At 25.3% G+C, this 21,940-nt stretch overlaps 2 protein-coding genes across 6 annotated transcripts; one reads left to right on the top strand and one right to left on the bottom strand.

The window, feature by feature from the left end:
- Positions 1-244: 244 nt before the first annotated feature.
- On the bottom strand, positions 245-16,443 carry LOC135926130 (metallophosphoesterase 1-like). Of its 5 annotated transcripts, none has more exons than XM_065461829.1 (6): positions 16,357-16,443; positions 12,042-12,752; positions 2,873-2,935; positions 2,722-2,835; positions 2,515-2,655; positions 245-435 (listed from the first exon to the last, which is right to left on the bottom strand). In XM_065461829.1, exons 2-6 carry the CDS (start codon positions 12,237-12,239, stop codon positions 259-261), a joined length of 693 nt encoding a protein of 230 aa, XP_065317901.1. In that variant the 5' UTR covers positions 12,240-12,752; positions 16,357-16,443; the 3' UTR covers positions 245-258. The 5 variants fall into 5 exon arrangements, with proteins under 5 accessions (XP_065317901.1, XP_065317902.1, XP_065317903.1 ...); XM_065461830.1 differs by having other exon boundaries at positions 12,042-12,757; positions 16,357-16,415; XM_065461831.1 differs by having other exon boundaries at positions 12,042-12,486; positions 16,357-16,389.
- A 1,947-nt stretch (positions 16,444-18,390) lies between these two features.
- On the top strand, positions 18,391-21,940 carry LOC135926681 (protein NipSnap homolog 3A-like). Its single transcript, XM_065462611.1, has 5 exons — positions 18,391-18,613; positions 18,675-18,845; positions 20,843-21,034; positions 21,368-21,442; positions 21,852-21,940. The coding sequence occupies exons 1-5, from the start codon at positions 18,391-18,393 to the stop codon at positions 21,926-21,928; spliced, it is 738 nt and encodes a 245-aa protein (XP_065318683.1). The 3' UTR covers positions 21,929-21,940.

Here is a 21,940-nt window from a genome sequence, read left to right as displayed (position 1 = left end):
TAGCTAAAAGTTGACTTATTTTATAAATATTTCGGAATTTTTTCGGTAGAATAGTATAATTATAAAAATATTCATTTTTTTTGACAAAAAAATGGATATGGAATAACCTAATTTTCAGGAGACGATATGTAAAAAAATTTTTAAAATTGCATGAAAGTAATAAGAATAAAATTCTACATAATAAACTATAATGATAGTGTCTAATCAATTTTTTAACATAATTTAGGATATAAAGATTCCGGTAATAATTAAAATTCATTAATACATCTTTTCAATAATTTTGGTGGGTAATATATTTCTATAAATTATTATTCCAAATAAAAACATGATTGAGAGAGACATCAGAAATATATTGATGTAATAGATGTTGAGGATTAAGTTTTCGTCAGGCCCGTGACACATTTTTACCAAATAGCTCTGGGAGTTGCTTGATAGCTAAATTTAATATAAATAAGTATGTAATAAATAAGCGCTTTGATATCAAAAGATAATATAAATAATTAAATTGTTTATCTCTTCAGTATCCTATTACGCAATTATCAGTATATTTTTTTCGGTTTAATAACAAAATTTCCAGTATTTTATTAATTTTATAATAAATAATATGTCAGCACCTTCGGTTACGTACCAGTAAAAAAAATTAGGTAGATATATCTTTTTAGCGATATTTTAATAGATCTACCCAGTAAATATATTCTTTTCCGCCATTATGTTAAGTATAATACTAGTAGAGGTTCGCAATGACCCGGCTCGGATGGGATGCGTCTAGAAAAATCTATATTTGGTTAGGGCTGAGCAAAATTTTTTTTATTGGGGTCGTTTATTTCTGATATTTGATAGAAAGGATAATATACAAAGTATATGATTTTTAATTTGCTGTTCAAACAAGCATATATTTGGAATTAGACATAGCATTAAAAAAATATGGGGTCAAACTAGGCGGGCTATGCCGCCTATATTTTTTAAAAAAAAGATTGTTCAACTTGATATATGTCCAAGGGAAATAGTAAATCCAAAATAATTCACCATTTAACCTCCATCAAGCAAAATTATGATCAAAATTATTTTAGGTATATCCTAATTTAGGATAAAAATTAAAGATTGACGCCCAACCCAAACAAATTGTGCAAAACATTTTTACAGGCTGGGAAATGTTTTTACAGCTGATAAATAGGCAAATTGATGTCGTTTTCCAATATAGAAAATAATTAAGTACTTGGCCGAATAACTTGTACAAAATATATATTTTGAGCCAGATCTTGGTAAATATAATTATAGGCCATATTAAAAAATTTCATAGTCCTGCAGCTAATCTTTAATTGAAGTAATAAATAAATATTGGAACTGGTTGCTAAATTTAAAAAGTAGCCCAGAGCATGTATAATTTCTTAATCATTATAAAAAATTTACAATAAACTTAAATATTATATATCTTTAATGTAATATTTTATGCAAATTTTTGTTTAGAATGATCAATAGTGCTATTGTAATTTATATATTTTTTGATATAAAATTTAACAATTTTGATAATATTTAAAAAAATATATTATTGAGAGGGATCTAATTTTATATTTCATTGTGAATCAGGGCAGGTTTCTGCTTTATTGGTTCAAGAAGGGAGTTGTGAGGGTCCTGACCTGTCCAGCCCAACAGATTAGTTTCATAAATTTTAGTCATATGGAGGGGATAAATTTCTAACTATTAGCATCAAAAGGGCAGTCAAATTACCTCTATCACTAACCAATTTAAAATATTAGTTAAAATAAACATGAAACCCAAATTATAGTATTTTGAGTCTGGATCTAGGTAATATCCCCCCTTTTGAACCAGACTTTTTTAAAGTTGGAAGTTTATTTTTAATAACAAATTCATTAAAAAAATATATATATAAATCAAATTTTTTAAAATTTATATTCTTATGTTTAAAATATATGAAATTAAACAAATAAAATAGCTATAAAACAATCTCTGGGCTAGCCATATTATTAGGCTTGATTTTTCCAATTTTAAATTAAGAGCTTATCCAAAATAATATTATAGACCTCTAGATTTCATTAATAGATGCACAAACTTTTTGGCAATCTAAGAGCAAAATGTTCAGGGTATTGGATAAAATACTGGGTTAGCCACTTAACAACACTACTCTGGATGTAAAATTATATACTGTAAAATAATATAATCTATTCTGCTGTTCAACATATTAAATTTTCATTCCATTTATAAAAGAATTAATCAATATTGTTTATTAAATTCAATTCTGGTAAGGTAATCAAAAAATTTTGTAATCCAGTACTGGAATCAGTGAAAAAATGATCTAGCACTTCTCTAATTATTTTTTTTTACTAGTTAAAATACTGATCAATTTTGTATATTACTGATATTTTACATATTTGCTTATTAAATAATTTTTATATTGGCCATACACTGAGAATTTTATAAGAGGTTTAATTATTAGCTATACACAAAGTTTATTTTATTTTACACATTTTATTTATAAATAAGCAGATATTATACCAGTAAGAGAGAAGGTCTATTTGTATTTCTCCAGTTAAATGAACCAACAGTATATTCATTAATGTTATTTTTATGAGTTATATGGCAATCAGAATGAGTATGTCCTGACAATACTAATCTTGGCATTAATGTTTCCATTATCTATCAAATTAAATTTACAAAATAAAAAAATATATTAAATAATTTATATTAAATATATTTTCTTACCTGTTGAGATGCATGATAGGATAAACAATCATATTTTGGTTTCATTTGTTGAAAGTTGGAATCTTTGTGAATATGAGAACAATTAAGATCAGAATATCTGAAAAGTGGAAAATGCTGTTTAATTTATAGTGGCTAATAAAACTTTAATTACCTGCAAAATGATGGGTTTTGAATAAAAATTCATCACATTTAAATATTTACAATTAGTGTCATTCTTTTTTTTTAAAAAAAGATAAAAATGTTAACAATATGAATAAATACTTTCAAGCAATTCAAAACTTTGGATATATTCATCAATGACCTTGCAGCTTTTTTGCATAAACTGCAATTATCACCTTCAAATGCCATGCTATTTATAGTAATAAAGATGTTATCTTTAATTACAAACATATCCAAAACTCTGTTGTTAAAGGTTTTAGAAAATCGATTTAAAAATTGACCATTAGAATTTAGGCTAGACATTGATAGTTAAAATATTTATCAAACTGATTATATTCTACATATGATAATGAAACCCAACATCATGATTTCCTACTAATGAATTCAATTTGATATGTTTAGGATGATAAAAGATAGAATGAAAAGAATGTATATAGTTTTTATAATCATTTTCATTTGCTAATTGCCCTTCGTCCAATATATCTCCTAATATATATATAACATCTGGTTTTAAAAAATATAATGCAGCACGAAATGTCATTCGCATTTGCCATTCTCTTCTCAATTTATCAAACCAATGCCCGTTTATAGTTCCCAATAAATGTGTATCAGCTATAATCAACGATTTTAAAAAAGGTAAAGAGAGATTTAACCATGCACAGGTAACTAATGAGAAATAATATGCAAGGTATTCACAAAATAGAACTAAAATAAATGAGTAAATAAGTAAAATTATTAGAAGTAAAAATGTATCAATTTTAAAATTTTTCATTAACCGGTTTCATAAAAGTTTATAACAATAATAATTCGTCATTTCAGGACAATGACATATACAGTTAGTGTTGTGGGTAGATTTTTGAGAACGGCCCAGATTTTAGCCAAAATATATTTCGTAAGCCTGGGAACTTTGCTCATTAGATGCCATAAAGGTTTGGCATTGATATATCTTGAGGTTCACATAATATCAACTTGACTAGAATCTTAATCGAGCTGTTATTAGAAATCGACTTAAATTGGGCTTATTAATAACACTATATTTGATGTTTAAAATCAGATTTGTCTATATATACCATTATAATTAGCAAGCAGAAATGTGAAACTTAAATTCATTTTTTAAATTGTATATTTTTTAAAATAAAATGCTTTAAATAAATATATAGGGTTAAATATATCTTTAGAATATCTCATTGTATGAGAAATTATTCACTGAATTCAAAAATTTGAATAAACAAATAGAGAAATACAAATAGAGAAATACAAATAGACAAAAATTTTTGGGTAATTTTTTCTTATTAGTTTATTAAAACACTTTACCTTTTCTATTAAAAAAATGCAAGGCCCATTTCTTTATGGGAGTTATGTAAAATAATATGTATAAAAATATTTTACTTTATAAAATCGGTTACGTTAAATTAAAAAAAATAGGCCAATCCAATATTTTTTAAAGGTCCAATATAGGCGTCGATCCGATATCGATAAGTATTATCGGTGCAGCTATAGTTTGGTAATTACTATAATTTTAGCAATTTAAGCTAATTTTTAGCCGGCTAAAAAAAGGCTAAATCAAGTTTTTAGCCGAAAACTATCATGTATGTTTAGGAGCAAGAAAAATGCCTTGATTTAAAAAAATCAAATTCAAAATTTAAAATTTTCTTCTCAGTTATATATAATTTATTTTTCACTTAAAATCCAAGAATAATATAATGGTCATTTCATAAAAAAAAATAAATTAAAAAATAACAAAAAAATATATTGATTGACGATATTATTTTTTGCAGTATTTTATTGAAAAACTGTAACACGCCCACCCCTCATAAGCTCAGTGTTCATATACTCTATGAAGTTGAAAGTTATCGATCTTCACCATTATCGTGGCATTGGTCATTTCTTTTGTCATTTATCGAATCGCACCTTTGATGGTAAAAACGAATGGTTCTATCGACCATGGTATTTCCGAATTGAACATAGATACGTGAAATTTCACATTAACAAAATAATTACAATTTTGTTCTATAATATGATTTAGTGATGAATTGGTGAATGATCAATAATAATGTCCATTAAAAGAAAATAAACAAGTATAAACGAAATTCTATAGACTGGACTTGGATTTTAAAAAAATTGAAATAAATTGTACCAAGCTAAGTTAATTTTACATTAATCAATTAATGAACCAAGTCAGTTCTGATAAATTGTTTAATTTTTGGTAAACTTCATGAATATCATATACCTGACCCGATAAGCGTATCTTTTTTTTATTATTTTAATTGAAGAGGTCAATACAATAAAAATGTTAACAATAAAAATATACATATTAAGCAAAATAATATAAATAAGGGTGGGGGGGGGGGGGTGAATTATTTTTCATTCAAGAATCTATTTAAAAATATAAGTAATATAAAAAATATAGTCAAATTCAAACCACTGCATTTACCCACACAGATAAAACTTTTATGTAATTTTTTTTTCCGAACATGTGCATTCCCTTATTCAATTATTCCACCTTCCGATAATTAATTAAATAATTTGCCTAATGGAAGTTTCATTTTCTTTCCTTTTTCTTTTGCCACGGTTTAATTTACAATTTTTTAAAAAAAAATTAGGTGTGAGGAACAAACAAAACAAAGACAGGGAGTGAGGGGAAAAAAAAATTTTCAGCTCTATGAACTTTGTTTAAAATAAATATATAAATAAAATACACATGTCACTGAATTCTTCGCCTCCTGATCTCTTTAATTAAAATATGTGGTTAGCAAATCTTTAAAATAATAACCTGCCAAAATTGGACAGAAATATTTAATGAGTCGTAAAAAAACGAGCAAATCTCTCCCCACATTTCGTAATATTGCACAGATTACCTAACATCATGGTGTCTTTCTTCAAATTACTGTAGCTCGGTCACTACCTCGGTACATTTCTTTACAAGAATTTTATATATAATGAATATCACATATATTATTACAAATAATATCATAAATAAATAATCAATTATATCCCAAAACTTATGATCTAAAATGAAAATTTCATCAAGAATATGAATTAATATATTCTACGAATCCAACTCGCCCTTAAAATTTAAATTTCTTTATTTTTCTTTTAGTTCATTTTTAAGATACTTAAATTTACTTGCTTACAACCTCACTTAAAATAAGGCAAAATTCATATTACAATAATAATAATTGTATTTTAAATTAATGCAATCATAAATATATATCCCAACATTCTTGATACCTTTTTGTTACTTCAATAACCGTTAAAAATTAGCATTTCCTAATTCCCCCCAAATTATTCCTTTTAAGGTTACAAAGTAACAATAAAAAATGTTCCATTTTTCCCTTTTAATTAGATTAAAATTTGTTTACCAAGTTCATCTTTACTTTAAAAATAGTAATAATTAGTATAAAATCATCCAAAAATCCTTATTCCAAAAATATAAATGTTTTTCATTAATAAAACTAATGGCCTCAGTATATTGCGTTATAATTAACCATTATTTTAATTTAAAAAAATTAAATTAATATGTATGTAAAAATATTTATTTACCTGTTTATTTAGGTAAATCCAATCCCATCTTACAACACAAAAATTTAGAATTTTCTTCTCAGTAATATTTTATTTTATTATTCACTTAAAATCCAAGAATAATATATTGATCATTTCATAAATAACAAAAAAGATATATTGATTGAGGTTCATTAAAAAAATATTATTCTTAGCAGTATTTTATTGAACAACAATTTGATGTATACTTTAGTTAAGTTGGTTAAAAAAAAAATTAGTAGATTAATTATAATATTATCATGTTTAAATTTTAATATAAAATTAAAGATATATCAAAACTTATTTGAAAGTCCCCCATTGTAACCAAGTTTTTAAATTAAAATAAATGTTTAAACAGGTATAAGTTAGTTATTTTAGTTATAATTTAATCAAAATTTATTTTAATTTTTATCATTTGAAAAATAATAGTTTTGAATGTTTAATTTATTTTTCTTATTTTACCAAGGTGCACTAAAATATTTACAAATCTTTTTTTTTATTACATTATCTATATTTTGATAAAAAAAATTCATATAGTCTTCTAAATTTTTTTATAAATCAGATAAATTAATATATAGCAATTCGTTTTATTGATGCTTATATATAAAATATAATTATTTTTACCAAATAGTCATAATAATGTTGTTATAATTATTGTTTTTGATAAAATATAATTTGTCAGAAAATAGAAATTTAGTGTAATATAATTATATATATTGACGAAATATATTCGATATTCTAAAAATATTGGAAAGTGGCAGGCGAAAATCGGGAAAAAATAGGGAATTTATATTTATAAAAAAATGACTTCATAATAATGAAATAATAATAAAAAATAACGATCTTAAATAAAGCAAATAAGGATACAAGTGTAGGACCCGAAGTAAAACCGATTAGCGAAATAATAAAAACAAATTGTAAATTTTGTTATGTCTAAAAAAGTTATCACACAAGCTAATACTTCTTTTGATAAAAAATTTTCATGATTTATACATTGTTGCAATAATGAATATTAAAAATTATTTTTACCATATGAAAACAATAATTATATTATAACAACATTATTATGTCTATTTGGTAAAAATATAATGATTTATATATCTAACTAAGCACCAATAAAACGAATTGCTATCGATAATAATTTATCTGATTTATAAAAATTTCAAAAAGACTATTCGAATATTTTTTACCAAAATATATATAATGCTATAAATAAAATTCATAAATTTTTTAGTGCATCTTGGTGGAGAATAAGGCAAAATTATTTAAACATTCAAAAATATAATTATTTTATTTTTAATTGTTAAGAATTAAAAACATTTAAAAACGCCATCTAGCGGATAGATTATTTTTGTTATTAATAAAAAATAATTATGAGATGAATCTCCCACTTACCAATCCATTTACCAATCTTCATCCATATATTTATATATATTTATATGTTACCACTCCTTATATAGGATTGTAATTTATTTGTGGAAGCTAGTGGGAGAGACTTAATACAAATAAGGAACCTTGTATTAAATAAAATTAATATATAAATATTTAATAATTTCGGTTAATTATCTTACGAATGATTCCTTATATGACTTGTAATCAACTTGTCGAAGGTTATAGTAGAAACTTTAATTTTTATTTTATTAAAATCTTTCTATTTATATACATCTTTTTAATGTGCAAAAATTACAAGTGTAATGAAAATTCATAAAAAAAATAATGAAAATTACAAGTGTTCACAAACATAATTAAAATTACCAGTCTATAAAAAAAATAATTTCCTTGACTACATATTCAAATTAATATTTAACCCTCATCGATTTATAATAAATTCATAAAAATTACAAGTATGTATTCAAATTAATAATTAGTACACGAATATAACATTATATATGATGTATTTAAAACAGTCATCTAATATATCTAAAACAATCAATATATTATCAATATAATTATATAATCATTTTGTTTCTTCGTTCAGTCTGGTATTAAATATCATAATTTCTACCAATATATCATATAAATCCATTGTAAAAATAATTTTTTTTGATATAGGTATTAAATAAAAGGTAATTAAAATATTTTTTTTATTGTAATAATAATAATCACTATAGAGGGCTGGTCTAGGTCTTGGAGGGTGAGGAATATTTTTATCAACATAAAATATAGATATGGGTATCAAATAATATAATTCATTATCCTTTAAAAAATTGAAATTTTAAAGGGATCCCTTTAAATCCCGTAAAGATCCCGGATAGTCATGATCCCTTTAAAAATTACGACACATATTTTTAAATGTAAATTTAAATTTAAAAAAAAAGATAAGGATTTTAAAATTAATTATAAAATTGTTATGATAATTTTTGCTATTTATTTAATAACGAGCTACCGTTATCTCTCTTTTTTAAAAAAGCTAAAGATATCGATACTAAAAAAATAGCTATGGAATATCGAGCTAATATAGAACACTGCAAATTATATATTTCAAGTTCAGGATTGGAACCAAAAAAAGATTTATAAAATTATTTTATCTACATTCTCTTTTATTTCTGTAAATTCTATCCAACTAGACATTTTGTTAATATGTCGAGGACCTGACAGTCATACCCATCAAGACAAAAAATGAATACTTTCAATCTAAAGAAATTTAAATGAGCTTTTATTTGATACCCATATCTATATTTTATGCTTTTTTACACCTCCCCCCAGACCAAGTCATACCCATCAAGACCAAGAATAAAGACTTTCAGTCATACCATATTAAAGTTAGCTTTTATTTGATACCCATATCTAAAAAAATTATTTTTTACACCCCTCCTCACTCCCACCCATACAGATCGCCAATTATGGGGAAAAGTTTGGCCTCCAGTTGAATAGATCTTTTGATTAGCTATCGATTGATACCCTATACTGGATATATCTTATATCAAGGCCGAAAAAAACAACATGAAAAATTAATTAACAATAAAATTAAAAAACACAACGAAACTCGTGGAAAACACTTTTAAAATAAGATTCCTCTTTATTAGGATTAAAACGTGATAATACCGTATTATAATTCCTTGTTATCCCTTTAAATCTCGTGAAGATCCCGGATAGTCATGATCCCTTTAAAAATTACAACATATATATATCAAATTCATTCATTAAATCAAAAATAACTATCTACATATAACATTATGGATACTATTCTGACTTTTATCATAACTCAATTCATTTAATTTCAATGTATTTCATAATGTTATTACATACTGCAGACATTAACTCATATTTTCACCAATGATATCATTCCTTTTAAATAAATGTATCCCATATATGCTTCAGATAACATTCCTTTTAAATCTAAATGTACCCTATATATGTTATCATTTATAATTAAATATATCATATGTGTAATTCAAATTACACCATATTACATAAAAATGGTTAATTACTTCACAATAAACAACTTTAACACACCCACAATAGATCCCTTAATAATATATCAACCTTAATTGCAACTGGATTAAATATAGTAACATTAATTAATAAACCTTCCCACACAAAAAGTATTGAAGCTAAAAGAACTGTTTTTATGTTAAATTTGACGAGCATAATATTTTAGATAAAGTTTTCATTTATAAGGATTTTTGATACTTTCTGTATATAATTGATTATTTATTTGCGATATTATTATGTTTAATAATATATTTATTATTCACTGATAAGGAAATGTACCGATGTAGTGACAAAGGTATATAATAATTAATGAAAGACACTGTGGCGTCAGATAATTATTTTTTTTTAAAAAAATGTTGGACTTGGAAAGTAAATAGTTTTAAATGAAATCTAGAATGATAAACCAAAAGTGGTTAATTTAAAGGATAATATGTGTGATCGTCCGAAATGTGTGCAGAGATTGGTGGTTACTCTCCAAGAAGTAAAAAGAAATGAAAGATGTAATCAAAGTTATATACCATGATGTATATAGATTGATTAATATGGATAATAATGGTTTATAAAAATACTATAATATGGTGGAACTGACCTATATCGTAAAAGGGTGCAATTAATACATATATATCATATGATATTCATTAAGCGTTTGTGAAAAGGCGAGATTCATTAAATATTTCTGTCTAATTTAAACAGGTCAGTATTGTTATGGATTTGGGTTATGGTAAAAAAAAATAAGTATCATAGTTGACTTTATAACATATATTAATTAGTTTTTTAAACAAAAATAAATGGTTGGCAGGGATCCAAACCGAACCTGAACCGAACCTAAACCGCTAAAAATTTCAGCCGAACCTGAACCGAACCGCTAAAATGCCTCTGAATCTGTTCGAGTCTCATGATTTTATGCTTATAAAATAATATGTAAGTTATTATTAGATTTCAAATATATTCGAATTATTTTAAAGATTAACATCAATCACATTTGATTGATAAGTGTCGGTCATAATTTTTAGAAACTTTAGTATATTGTCATTTTACAACATTTTATAAATATTTTAAGCTTATAAATTATAATGATTAGAGAAAAATTAAATCCAAAATATTATTATAAATGACACATCAAATCTGATATCATATTGGCAGGCTACCAAAGTTAGTGTGGAAAGATGTTTTTCAACAATTAAATTTATATTATCTCCTTATTGATGTAATTTGAGTGAGACGAATTTTGAAAATATATTAATTGTGCGGCTTAATAAAAAAATTTAAGTAAAAAAAGGAAAATATTATTCATATTAAAATTAAATATTGATATATATTTTTATATTTATAAATTAAATATTATTTTATAATGTGCAATTAATAAAAATGAAGGTTTTATATATGTGTTTTTTAAATTAATGATAAAATAAAAAAATATTTTCCCTATACATAATTAGAATGTAGGTTTGAATATAAAAGTGTTCAAACTGGTTTTTAAAGGTTCGACCCGAACAGATATTTTAATTGTTTACGAACCGAAACAAACCGTTCGCACCACCTCCAAAAAAAAATATATAAAAAAAAATTAAAGTCTTGAAAACACAACATGGTACAACAAAATGGGGAAAGAAAGAACTCGTTTGGCATGCGAGAGGTAATTTATTTTTAAGAATGAAAATATATGTATAAAGGGGAATTGACACCATAGTTGTACATGATAGTTTTTTATGTAATTACCCTTACAAAAGGTATAAATTACACTATCGATAGGTACAATTAACACTATAGGTGGCCAATAAACAATAAATATATTTGGAATAAAATTAATATAAAAAAAAAATTTGGAGATGGTGATAAAAAAAAATATAAGAAAAGCGTATTATCATAGAAAACAATTATAATTAAAGAACCATTATGATCTAAATGAATAATTTTGACCTTAGAAAATTTGAATTTAAAATGACATTACTGATCATCTTAGTGACAATAACCCCACGCCATAATTGATTGATGCTCACTTTGAAAAAAAAAACGGAGTTGCGTAAAGTTAATTCTCAAAATTTAATTCTTTTAAAATTAAGGTAGTAAATCAAAGTCATTGTCATTTCTTTAAATTTAAGGTTATAATCAAAGTCATTGTCATTGAACAATCAACCGATTCCTATTCGAAGCGATAACGGTTTATAAAAAGTTAAAAAATTAACCCTATCTCCTATTTCTTTAGTATTAACAACTTCATCCTTCGTAAGCTTTTCAAACTCTTTCATGGGCAAGGATGACACCGGAGAACCAGTATCTATCATAAAAGAAAAATCATAATTATTAACTTGAAGGTCAATCATAATATCATTAATAAAATTAATTTTATTTCTTGGCCTTAAATTATAAGGGGTTTGTATCATCTCCGTTTTTTTGAAATTGCTGTAATTGCTGTTGTTGTTGTTGCTGCTGCCGTTGTTGTTGTTGCTGATGCCGTTGTTGTTGTTGCTGCTGCCGTTGTTGTTGTTGCTGCTGTTGTTGTTGCTGCTGTTGTTGCTGCTGTTGTTGTTGTAATTGTTGTTGCTGGTGTTGGCCTTAAAAGTCTGCTTGTTCTCTTCCAAGACGAAAAGCCTTGCCAATTTCTATCCTCTCTTCTCCAAGAATCTTTCTCTACATATGTTTTATTATTATTGATCTCCAACGATTCAAATTTGACAACAATGTCTTCTATAATATTAATCTCTGTAGTATTTTCTTCAATCAACCTTGTTTTTAGCTTTTCATTACGACAATTCAACATAAAATGCACCGACAAAAATTCAGGATTGAGCCTCGAACCATACCCTTTCATTCTATCGAAACACTCTCTGGAAGACTCAAGTCTGTCCGGTTTTGTATTGAACAACTCCAAAATACTCGTGATCTTTACATCATTCCTGTCCTGCACCATATTAAAAATAGAATTATAAAGGCTTGAATATTTAATCTAGAATGGTTGTTATAGTAAATTGGTATTTTATTTATATAATTTAAAAAGAAAGAAAATACAAGTTATTATCATGTAAAAAAAAAGTGATTGAAATCAAAATATATATTTTTTTATATATACATTCTGTTGCCTTAAGATATATAACTGAACTTTTAAATATATATTATTTAAGTATATAATAGTTTAACTGACATTTTAAATATCATTTTAGTAAGTAATAAAATAATAGCGCACATGCGCACATACAACAATTTTTATCCGAACCTGAACCCGAACCGATATTCCTTTCGGTTTGGATTCATGATGGTTGGAATTTGTTTAGATTTCTTTTATTATATGAATTTTATAAATCGATATTGGAAAGAGTTTTTTTTTATGTAAATCATTTGACTTATTATATATTTTAGTTATAAATGATGATCATTTGGTTTATTATTATTTTGTAAAAAAAATATTTAATTTATATAAAGAATTTTTTTTTAAAAAAAAAATTATCCACCTCCCGGGAATTAATTAAATAATTAAACAATTAAAACGAAACTTTCGTTTTCTCTTTTGTTGCCGTGGTTTAAATTACAATTATTAAAAAAATAAGTGTGAAAAAAAAAATGCCAAGAAGAGGAGGGAGGGGAAAAATAAGCCATCAAAATGAATGTTTGGAATAGTTTTTTTTAGCTTTAATACTGTTGCATGTGCACAATTATAATAAATTTTTTTTTCATATATTTTAATGATTGTTTTTTTTGATTAAATAATTTTCTTCATTATATAAATTTTATTCCAAATATATTTATTGTTTATTGGCCACCTATAGTGTTAGTTGTACCTATCGATAGTGTAATTTATACCTTTTGTAAGGGTAATTACATAAAAAACTATCATGTACAACTATGGTGTCAATTCCCCTTTATACATATATTTTCATTCTTAAAAATAAATATAAATTACCTCCCGCATGCCAAGCGAGCGTTTATTCCCTATAAATTGTAGTTTCTTTCACTTTTTATTTCAATATTCATTTTTTTATATTTTTTTTGGAGGGAGTGCATGTTGCATGTGCGCTATTATTTTATAACTTACTAAAATGATTTATATTTAAAATGTCAGTTAAACTATTATATACTTAAATAATATATATTTAAAAGTTCAGTTATATATCTTAAGGCAACAGAATGTATATATAAAAAAATATATATTTTGATTTCAATCACCTGTTTTTTTTATATGATAATAACTTGTATTTTCTTTCTTTTTAAATTATATAAATAAAATACCAATTTACTATAACAACCATTCTAGATTAAATATTCAAGCCTTATAAATTCGCTTTCATTAGCCTATATTACATCCTGTGCGAAAATTCTAATAACCATTCTACATTTAAATATTCAAGCCTTTATAATTCTATTTTTAATAAATACTTTTATAAAATAAAATTTACACATAATTTTTAAAAATAATAAAATAATAATTTTTATTAATCAGATAAATTAATATCGATGACAATTCGTTTTATTGACGCTTAGTTATATATAAATCATAATTTTTTACCAAATAGACATAATAATGTTGTTATAATATAATTATTGTTTAATAATTTGTCAGGGAGTATTGGAAAGGGGATAGGCGAAAATAAAAAAATAAGGGAATTAAAATTTATAAAATATATTTTAATAATAATGAAATTTATGAACATATTAAGTAATAAGTTCATATAATATTTCTTTAAAATAAAAAATTTACATGATATTGTAATAATGAAAATTAAAAATTATCTTAGCTATATATATTAAATTGATTTGAACACCCTTAAAAAGTATTAACCGACAAAATTAGAGATGCCAACAATATTTTAAGAGGAAGAATTAAAAGATATCTCTCAGAAAGAGAGAAGAATACTTTTTAATTAATCAATATCTAATCTTAATGCCCGAATCAATAGATTGTAATGATACATTTAATACTTCACTTAGTAGTCATTCATATCTAAGATAAAGCCAAAAGGTTCGAACATTAAATTGCATTTGATAAATATTATTTATTTGATTCTATATTATAATTTTGACTCCTTATCGCTTTAATTCACGTATGCTGATGTGGTTTTTAACATATAAGGTTTTATCTAATAAATGTAACTTATCTTCTTTATACATAATATTTAAAATTAAGATATTCATTATTTAAGAGATATTCTCCTTCTCCTGATAAGGATCTTTCAAATTCTTTTTATTGTAACATATAGACATCTTTAGTTTTTTTCGATTAATTCTTAAACTACCTTACAAGTCTAAATTTTTTATTAAAAAAAACTGCTATATTTATTCAAAATCTCAAAAAACTATTTGATTATTTTTGAAGAATAATAATTTAATCCCCTGGTATTTATCTCATGAGTAAGGCTACACCGATCCGCAATAATTTTACAGATCCAATCCGTTTTAATTTTTGTTGTCATTATTTTTCTATAATATAAGATAATGAATAAAAATCTGTAAATAAATTATTTTTTTTAAAAGTGTTTATGTTCAGAATATTAACTTTTCCCGCTCTTCAGGGACCCTAACCTTTATTTATAACGGTTTAGTATATAAAAATTAGTAATGGATACGGTTCTTAAGAAAAAATTTATAAAGGTTCGGTTAGATTCGGCTAATGAATCAAGACATTTTTACCTCTGCAAGCCTCTGAAATAAGTTAAAACATAAGTAGGGCTGCACCGTTATTACATATCGGTTTCAGATTTGTGCCGATATTGGGTCTTTAAAAAATATCGGATCAGTCTATTTTTTATAAATTTAACCTGATTTTATAAAATAAAATATTTTTGTACATATTAATTTATTTTGAACTAAATTTCCCCTTCTCGCAATAAATGTCCATAACTCTCATAAAGAAAGGCGGCACATAATTTTTTTTAACATTCATCACCTAAACTTACAAAAATACAGGGAGCTATCAGGTTGGACCAGGATTCTTTTGGATGCAATATCCAGATTGAACTTTAAATATTTAGTGATGTCAACATGAACAAAGCAATTGATAACATAATTCTTTTATAATGATTTATATAGAATTTATTTGCAATTAAATAAATTAGTAAAAATTGTTTGGAGCCTTAAAACATAAAAACGATAGTGAGGCAAAATCTTTAAATGAAGTTGCAAAATTATTTAAAACCATTTTATAAAATAACGTTGGGGAAATATCATCAGATACACCGGCAAGTGGAATCGCAATTTTATTTATAGAAAAGATGGATAAAATTTCAGGGGAGGCTCCCAAAAATCATCCTGAGGATGATATTAAACCTGCAGCAAATAAAATGCTGATAAAATATAGCTCATATAAAAGCTAATTATGATAAAAAGCAATGCAACTGTTATAATTGATTAGTAAACTTGAATAAAATATTTTATTATTTAATAGTCTTAAAGATTATCGTAAAATAATTCTTATGAAATATTATTAACTTAATCAAAATTATCTTTAAATAATCCTTTATTTTTGTAAATTTCTATAAGAAAATAATGCCTAAATCCGCTATTCTATACCTCAAATTCATAATCCGAATATTCCAATTATACATACCAAATAAAATAAAATAATTTTTATATTAAATTTTTTTTTTTCAATAAATTTTAAATATATCTAGAAACATGTTAAAATATTACATAAACTTTTATTATTTTTTTCTATATTTTAATTTTTAAATCTAATCTAATCTATATACTAAAAAATGAAAAAGCCTAAAATTAAAGAGATATAAGCGAAACTGCACTGGAAGAAGATGCTAATAATAATATATTAAGAAAATATAACTATATCTGTTTAATCAGTATATAAACGATCAAATCATATGATCCATTATAATGGTTTTAATTAAAATTGTTCTCCTTTTAGTTTGTTTATATAAATATATAAAAAAAAATGCTCTCTGCCTAAAAATAGATGTAAATGATTAACATACAATGGGTAAATAAATTATATAAATAGATAAAAATAATAACTCATGCATGGTATTTTAATTTAAAACATTTTTTTTAAAGAATCGTTAAATAGGCAACAACCGTTATACTACCCAACCTGTACCATAAAAATTCTAATTGATATAAGAGAATATTGCAAATACTTTAATTGTATGGCTTCAATTATATTGGTGCCATTAATGATAATGTGCACAAATTGAACCTTAACACTACCTTGTAAACGCAACAAATGCATTACAAATGTTATCTCGCAAATTGATTAAATTACCGTTTGGCGTTAAGGCCATTTTCGAAAATGTAAACTACCTTGCCTTTTTATAATTTTTTACGTTTTTATAAGACAAGTTCTTTAAAAAATCAGTTTTTTTCTTGCAAAGTAGCAGGCAAAACCTTATAACACAGATGATAAGAATGATGAGGGGAGAAGCATTAGAAATCACTTTCCTATCTATTTAGCTATATATAAATTTTGAATCAATAATACTAATTTTAAAATAAATGGGTAGTTACGTTTTTGTTTAAACTAAAAATACGGCAAAACGCAAACACTCAATTTGTGTGAACTATTATATACATGTTAAAAAAATTTTTTTTCTTTTTAGCTTTCACCTTTTTTGGTGGTAAGCTCCTTCAATATCTCTCTCCACTTTATGCTATTCATACTATCTCGTTTATCTAATTTATACTTCTTCATATTGGCTCTAACTTTATGGCCCCAAGGTTTTAAATATAGAGTTATAAAAAAAAATATACTTCTCTATACATAATTCGAAAGAGTTTGTATGCGAAAATTTTTACGAACAGAACCGTACCAATATTTGTTACGGTTTGAATTCCTGTAATTCATTCATTCAATTATAATATTATCTTAAATTAAACCTTGATTCGATATTAGCATCCATATAAGGATCAGAGGCGTCATTTGGATTTTAAAATTTTTTTTATGGGAAGGGGGGAAGGAGTGTCTAAAAACAAAATTCCTTAATTATTGAGTGCTCTTAAAAAAAAGCAATCTTTTTTAAAAAAACAGAAGTTAATTGATTTTGTTTTGTTCTGTGTCCAAGTATAATTTTAATGAAATCATATGTTAAATTTTTAAAAAAATTCGTAAAATTATATATACAATTATGTTTTGAACATGTTTTTATTTTTATATTTAAGAAAAAGGTTTTGGATTTAAGTTTTTGATGTTTTATACCCAACCTTTATTAAATTCCCTAAAATATAGCAACTTGAGGAGTCCTTTCCATATTTTTTATTTTAAGAGTGCTGAGCTGCGGTACCCATTTATCATTTCCCTTTTCAATGCCAATCATCTTGTTGTTGCAACCATTAAATTTTACACAATCATCTCTAAATCAAAAAATAAAATAGAAATATTTGCCTTGAATATTATTACCCGATTTTACTATTTTTATTTGGCACATATTTAAAATAAAGTTTGCTTTGTTTGTACAGCTTTGATCTATAATTAATCAATAAAATTTACCTTCATATTTATATTTATACTAAATAATATTCAAACACCCTCGTAAAATTTTGTGGGTAAATTTTATCTTAGGAAATCTTCTAATATCATTCAATTTTAATTTATCTGAAATGCGTTTAAGTTCAAATTCTACGCAGAGCTCATTTATAGATACTCTTCATAATCAAAAATTGTACGAAATGAGAGTGATTAAAACGATACCTCAGTTTAACGATAAATATATTAAATTATCTGAACAAGGTATCCCAATCAAGAAAAATTTCGCCAAACTCATTGGTTGCTGGAACACCGAATTTGGAGAATTAAATACGATAATCCAATTATGGGAATTCGGTAAATATTAATTGGGTGATGTTTGTTTATATTTATAATATTATTTTATAATCATTTCAAGATTCTTATCGTGAATACAAAGATATCAAGGAAAAATTGGAAACGGATGCCAAATGGCAGAAAACATTTGTCGATAAAGCGCCTCCAATGCTGATTAAAGAAGAAAACATGACAATGAGAAAAATTTCCGATGAACCCTTGTCAATGATCGAGGATCCAGGGGCAGATTCAAGTAAGTATATAATTAAATATATACCCTCCTAGCCTTACCGTAGGTGCCGATTTCATCGGGGGCTAAGGGGTTCGCGCCCTCATTTAAATATTCTACAATGTGAACTAATAAAGAAATTTGCCTCATACACATACCCCCCAAAAAATCAGTTTGATATTCCATATTTTAAAATTTTTGAGAAAATAATAATTTGGAGGTAACACCCCGGGTCGGACACTAACTCAATATTTTATCCAGAAAAATATTTTCTAAGCCTCGAGATTTCGTTAATGATAGATGTTCAAACCTTTGTGATGAGCAAAATCTTAAGGCTTGCATAATATTATACCTAATATAATGTTGAGTTAGCAGATTTTAAAAATCAGCTCGAAAATGAGCCTTTTTTAACAACACTACTTTTTTTGTAATTTGTATTTATTTGGATTAATTAGAAAAGTATTTATGTTATTTGTATTTTAAATACTAAAAAAATAAAAAGCATTTTGTATATGTACTACGATTTCACGATTTTCAGGACGACGAATACAAATAAGAATACTCTTTTTTTAAAAAAATCTTTTATTATAAATTGAATTATAAAAATGTAAATTCACGTTTATTTATTTAAATTTGCGAGGCGAGTTAAATTGACAGCCTCCATTCTAAATCTTATTTTATTTTTTAAATTGAGTATTACCGAAAGCGGAAACAAAAATAGAAGTTTTACGAAGGCGAGGAAGTTGTATAGTAATTGAAGAAAGTTTTTAAGATATTTTTGCAGGGATTCTGCACTGTGACAGCCTTAACATCCTCTTAATGTAATTTGGCAATTTTGGATGGAAAAATTTTCAAAATATCATCAAAAATCTTTAATATAACGAAAAGGGTAATCAGAAGGGGGAGGGAGGGTGCGGTCTCCCTCGAAAATTTTTCTGATCTTTTAAATAATTATTCTTAAGCTAATAATCCCCCCCCCCCAATCTCTCTCCCTAAAAAATATATACAGTATATCACTATAAACAAGATTTTAATAATTTTTTTTAAAATAATAAACAAAAGTATTTTTATAAACAAAAAGGTTAAAAACCAAAATTATTTTTATAGAAATATAACATAACTAAAGGCCTACAATAAGTGAATCTTAAAACCTCCAATAAAATTTATGGAAAAAGGTCCCATCTAATAGTGCCCTCCCCCTAGTAAAATTCTGTGGTATGTCTATGAAGCTAAATGTAATATCTACTCAAATAGAACCAAAATATTGTGCGATTTCATCCTCCAACTAGGTTAATTATATGCTTTGTAAAACCGTGATATTAATTATATCGCAGTTATTACATAATTTATGTGATATGCTACTGCTGCAGCAATTTATTTTTTGAAAATTTGCCAAACCCTGGTAACACGCCAGCAATTATCCCTTAATATATTTTTTTTACTCCCTATCCCCGAACGCCTACCCCCAGTGGTATTTATTTGAGTCGAGCATAATGGCCCGACTCATTTGGAGTACGTAATCATAAAAAGTAATCTCGAATTACTAAGTCCGGTTTTATACGACAAAATTATCCAAATAAGTCGGTCCAGTTGACTCTAACCGGCTAATCACACCTGCCTCTTTACGTAAGGTATATAATGTATACTTCCTCCTCCTATCCCCTTTATCACCCATTTAGACATTAGCATTAGCCATAGTCATCAATAGTGATACAAAACCATTTGAGTCGATTTTTGAAAAACGGCTAACTCAATATTTTACCCAGAAAAATATTGCCCAAGCCTCGAGATTCCTCTAATAGATGTCCAAACCTTTGTATCATCTATGAGCAAAATCTTCAGCCTGCTTTTTTAGATAAAATACTGAGTTAGCCGTTTTTAAAAGTTGGCTCAAATTGGATTTTGTTAAATATTTTTGAGCTTTCAAAAAAAAAAGAAGGTTTTTATAAATGAAAAGTTGTTATGTAAAATAATCTCTCTTTGTTATGTTTTCACAATTCAAAAACAAAAAAATAATTTAGGTAATCTACCAACTGCTCATTACAGGCTGAATATATATGCTTTGACAAATTCATTGGATCGTGGTGTCCTCAAATTTAAGGAAATAAGAGCCAAATATTTTAAATCTTTCACCGACGACAAGAAAGATAATGGCAGTGTTTGTGTGTCTCATTTGGGTACCTTTTTGCCAGAATCGGATAAAATGAACCAATGTAAATAACGCTTTCATTAAAGTTAGGTTACCATGTTAAATAAGTGAAAACAGTTCCATTATTAGTGTATATAATAGAGGGAATAATTTTCCTTGCAAATATTACATATTAAAATATACTATTTTTTTAAAAAAAATATATAGTTCCAAACATTCTTAAGATTTGATATATTTTGCGAAATTGTTGTTTAATACTAGTGTTTAGGTCGGTCGATGTCTAAAAGTAATATTCAAATTTTTAGAATTTAAATAATCTGAAGGAATTATTTCTTAAATATAAGAGTTCCAAAAACAATTGAGCAATTTATTTAAAATTTATTTTATTATTATTTAGTGTTTGAATTTGTGAGACATAACAATATGGATGACAAGACTTTTTACAAGAAAAGATCAGAACTGCAACAATTAAGTTTGAACCTACGTGATTTTATTATTTTTTTAAAAAAAAATTGTTTACGATGAAAAATAATTTAAATATTAATTGCATATGTTCTCTTGAAACTTGGTATTTTTAGGGCTGCCTGCTTTATGCTAGAAATTACAAAAAAAAAATTATAGGCCGATATTCATTTGCATTTCCTAAATAAAATATTTTTTTAATCATTAGATTAATATCTAAATTTGCTTGAGACTTCGTATTTTTATAGTTTGCTTTATGCTAGAAATTCCAAAACTATAAAAGATATATTCATTTGCACGCCTAAATAATATTATTATACAATATCTAAATTTGCTTAATATGAAAAAAATTATATATATATTCCTCTGCACGCCTATACAAATTTTTAATGACCTTGTTTATTTTTCTTTAAATGCAGATTCTCAATTGTCAGATGTAGCCCAACTGGTTAGTTCTCAAATTCTACTCCCTTTGTCTTTCTCACCTTTAAAATGAAATCGAACGGAG

Source organism: Gordionus sp. m RMFG-2023, chromosome 3, assembly GCF_954871325.1.
Source record: "Gordionus sp. m RMFG-2023 chromosome 3, tfGorSpeb1-WG-v2, whole genome shotgun sequence".
Taxonomy (NCBI): Eukaryota; Metazoa; Nematomorpha; class Gordioida; order Chordodea; family Parachordodidae; genus Gordionus; species Gordionus sp. m RMFG-2023.
The sequence above is the reverse complement of the archived record's forward strand: the minus strand, read 5'-3'. Positions and strand labels throughout refer to the sequence as shown.

What these genes read in the sequence shown, in the direction of transcription:
- LOC135926130 (XM_065461828.1), bottom strand. Translation starts at nt 3,183, where the DNA reads ATGTCTAGCCTAAATTCTAATGGTCAATTTTTAAATCGATTTTCTAAA. An exon ending in AAGTTTTGAATTGCTTGAAA is followed by an intron (nt 2,936 to 2,982) that starts GTATTTATTCAT and finishes TTAAAAAAAAAG; the next exon opens with AATGACACTAATTGTAAATA. An exon ending in CCTATCATGCATCTCAACAG is followed by an intron (nt 2,656 to 2,721) that starts GTAAGAAAATAT and finishes TTAATTTGATAG; the next exon opens with ATAATGGAAACATTAATGCC.
- LOC135926681 (XM_065462611.1), top strand. Translation starts at nt 18,391, where the DNA reads ATGCGTTTAAGTTCAAATTCTACGCAGAGCTCATTTATAGATACTCTT. An exon ending in GGATCCAGGGGCAGATTCAA is followed by an intron (nt 18,846 to 20,842) that starts GTAAGTATATAA and finishes AAAATAATTTAG; the next exon opens with GTAATCTACCAACTGCTCAT. An exon ending in ATCGGATAAAATGAACCAAT is followed by an intron (nt 21,035 to 21,367) that starts GTAAATAACGCT and finishes ATTATTATTTAG; the next exon opens with TGTTTGAATTTGTGAGACAT.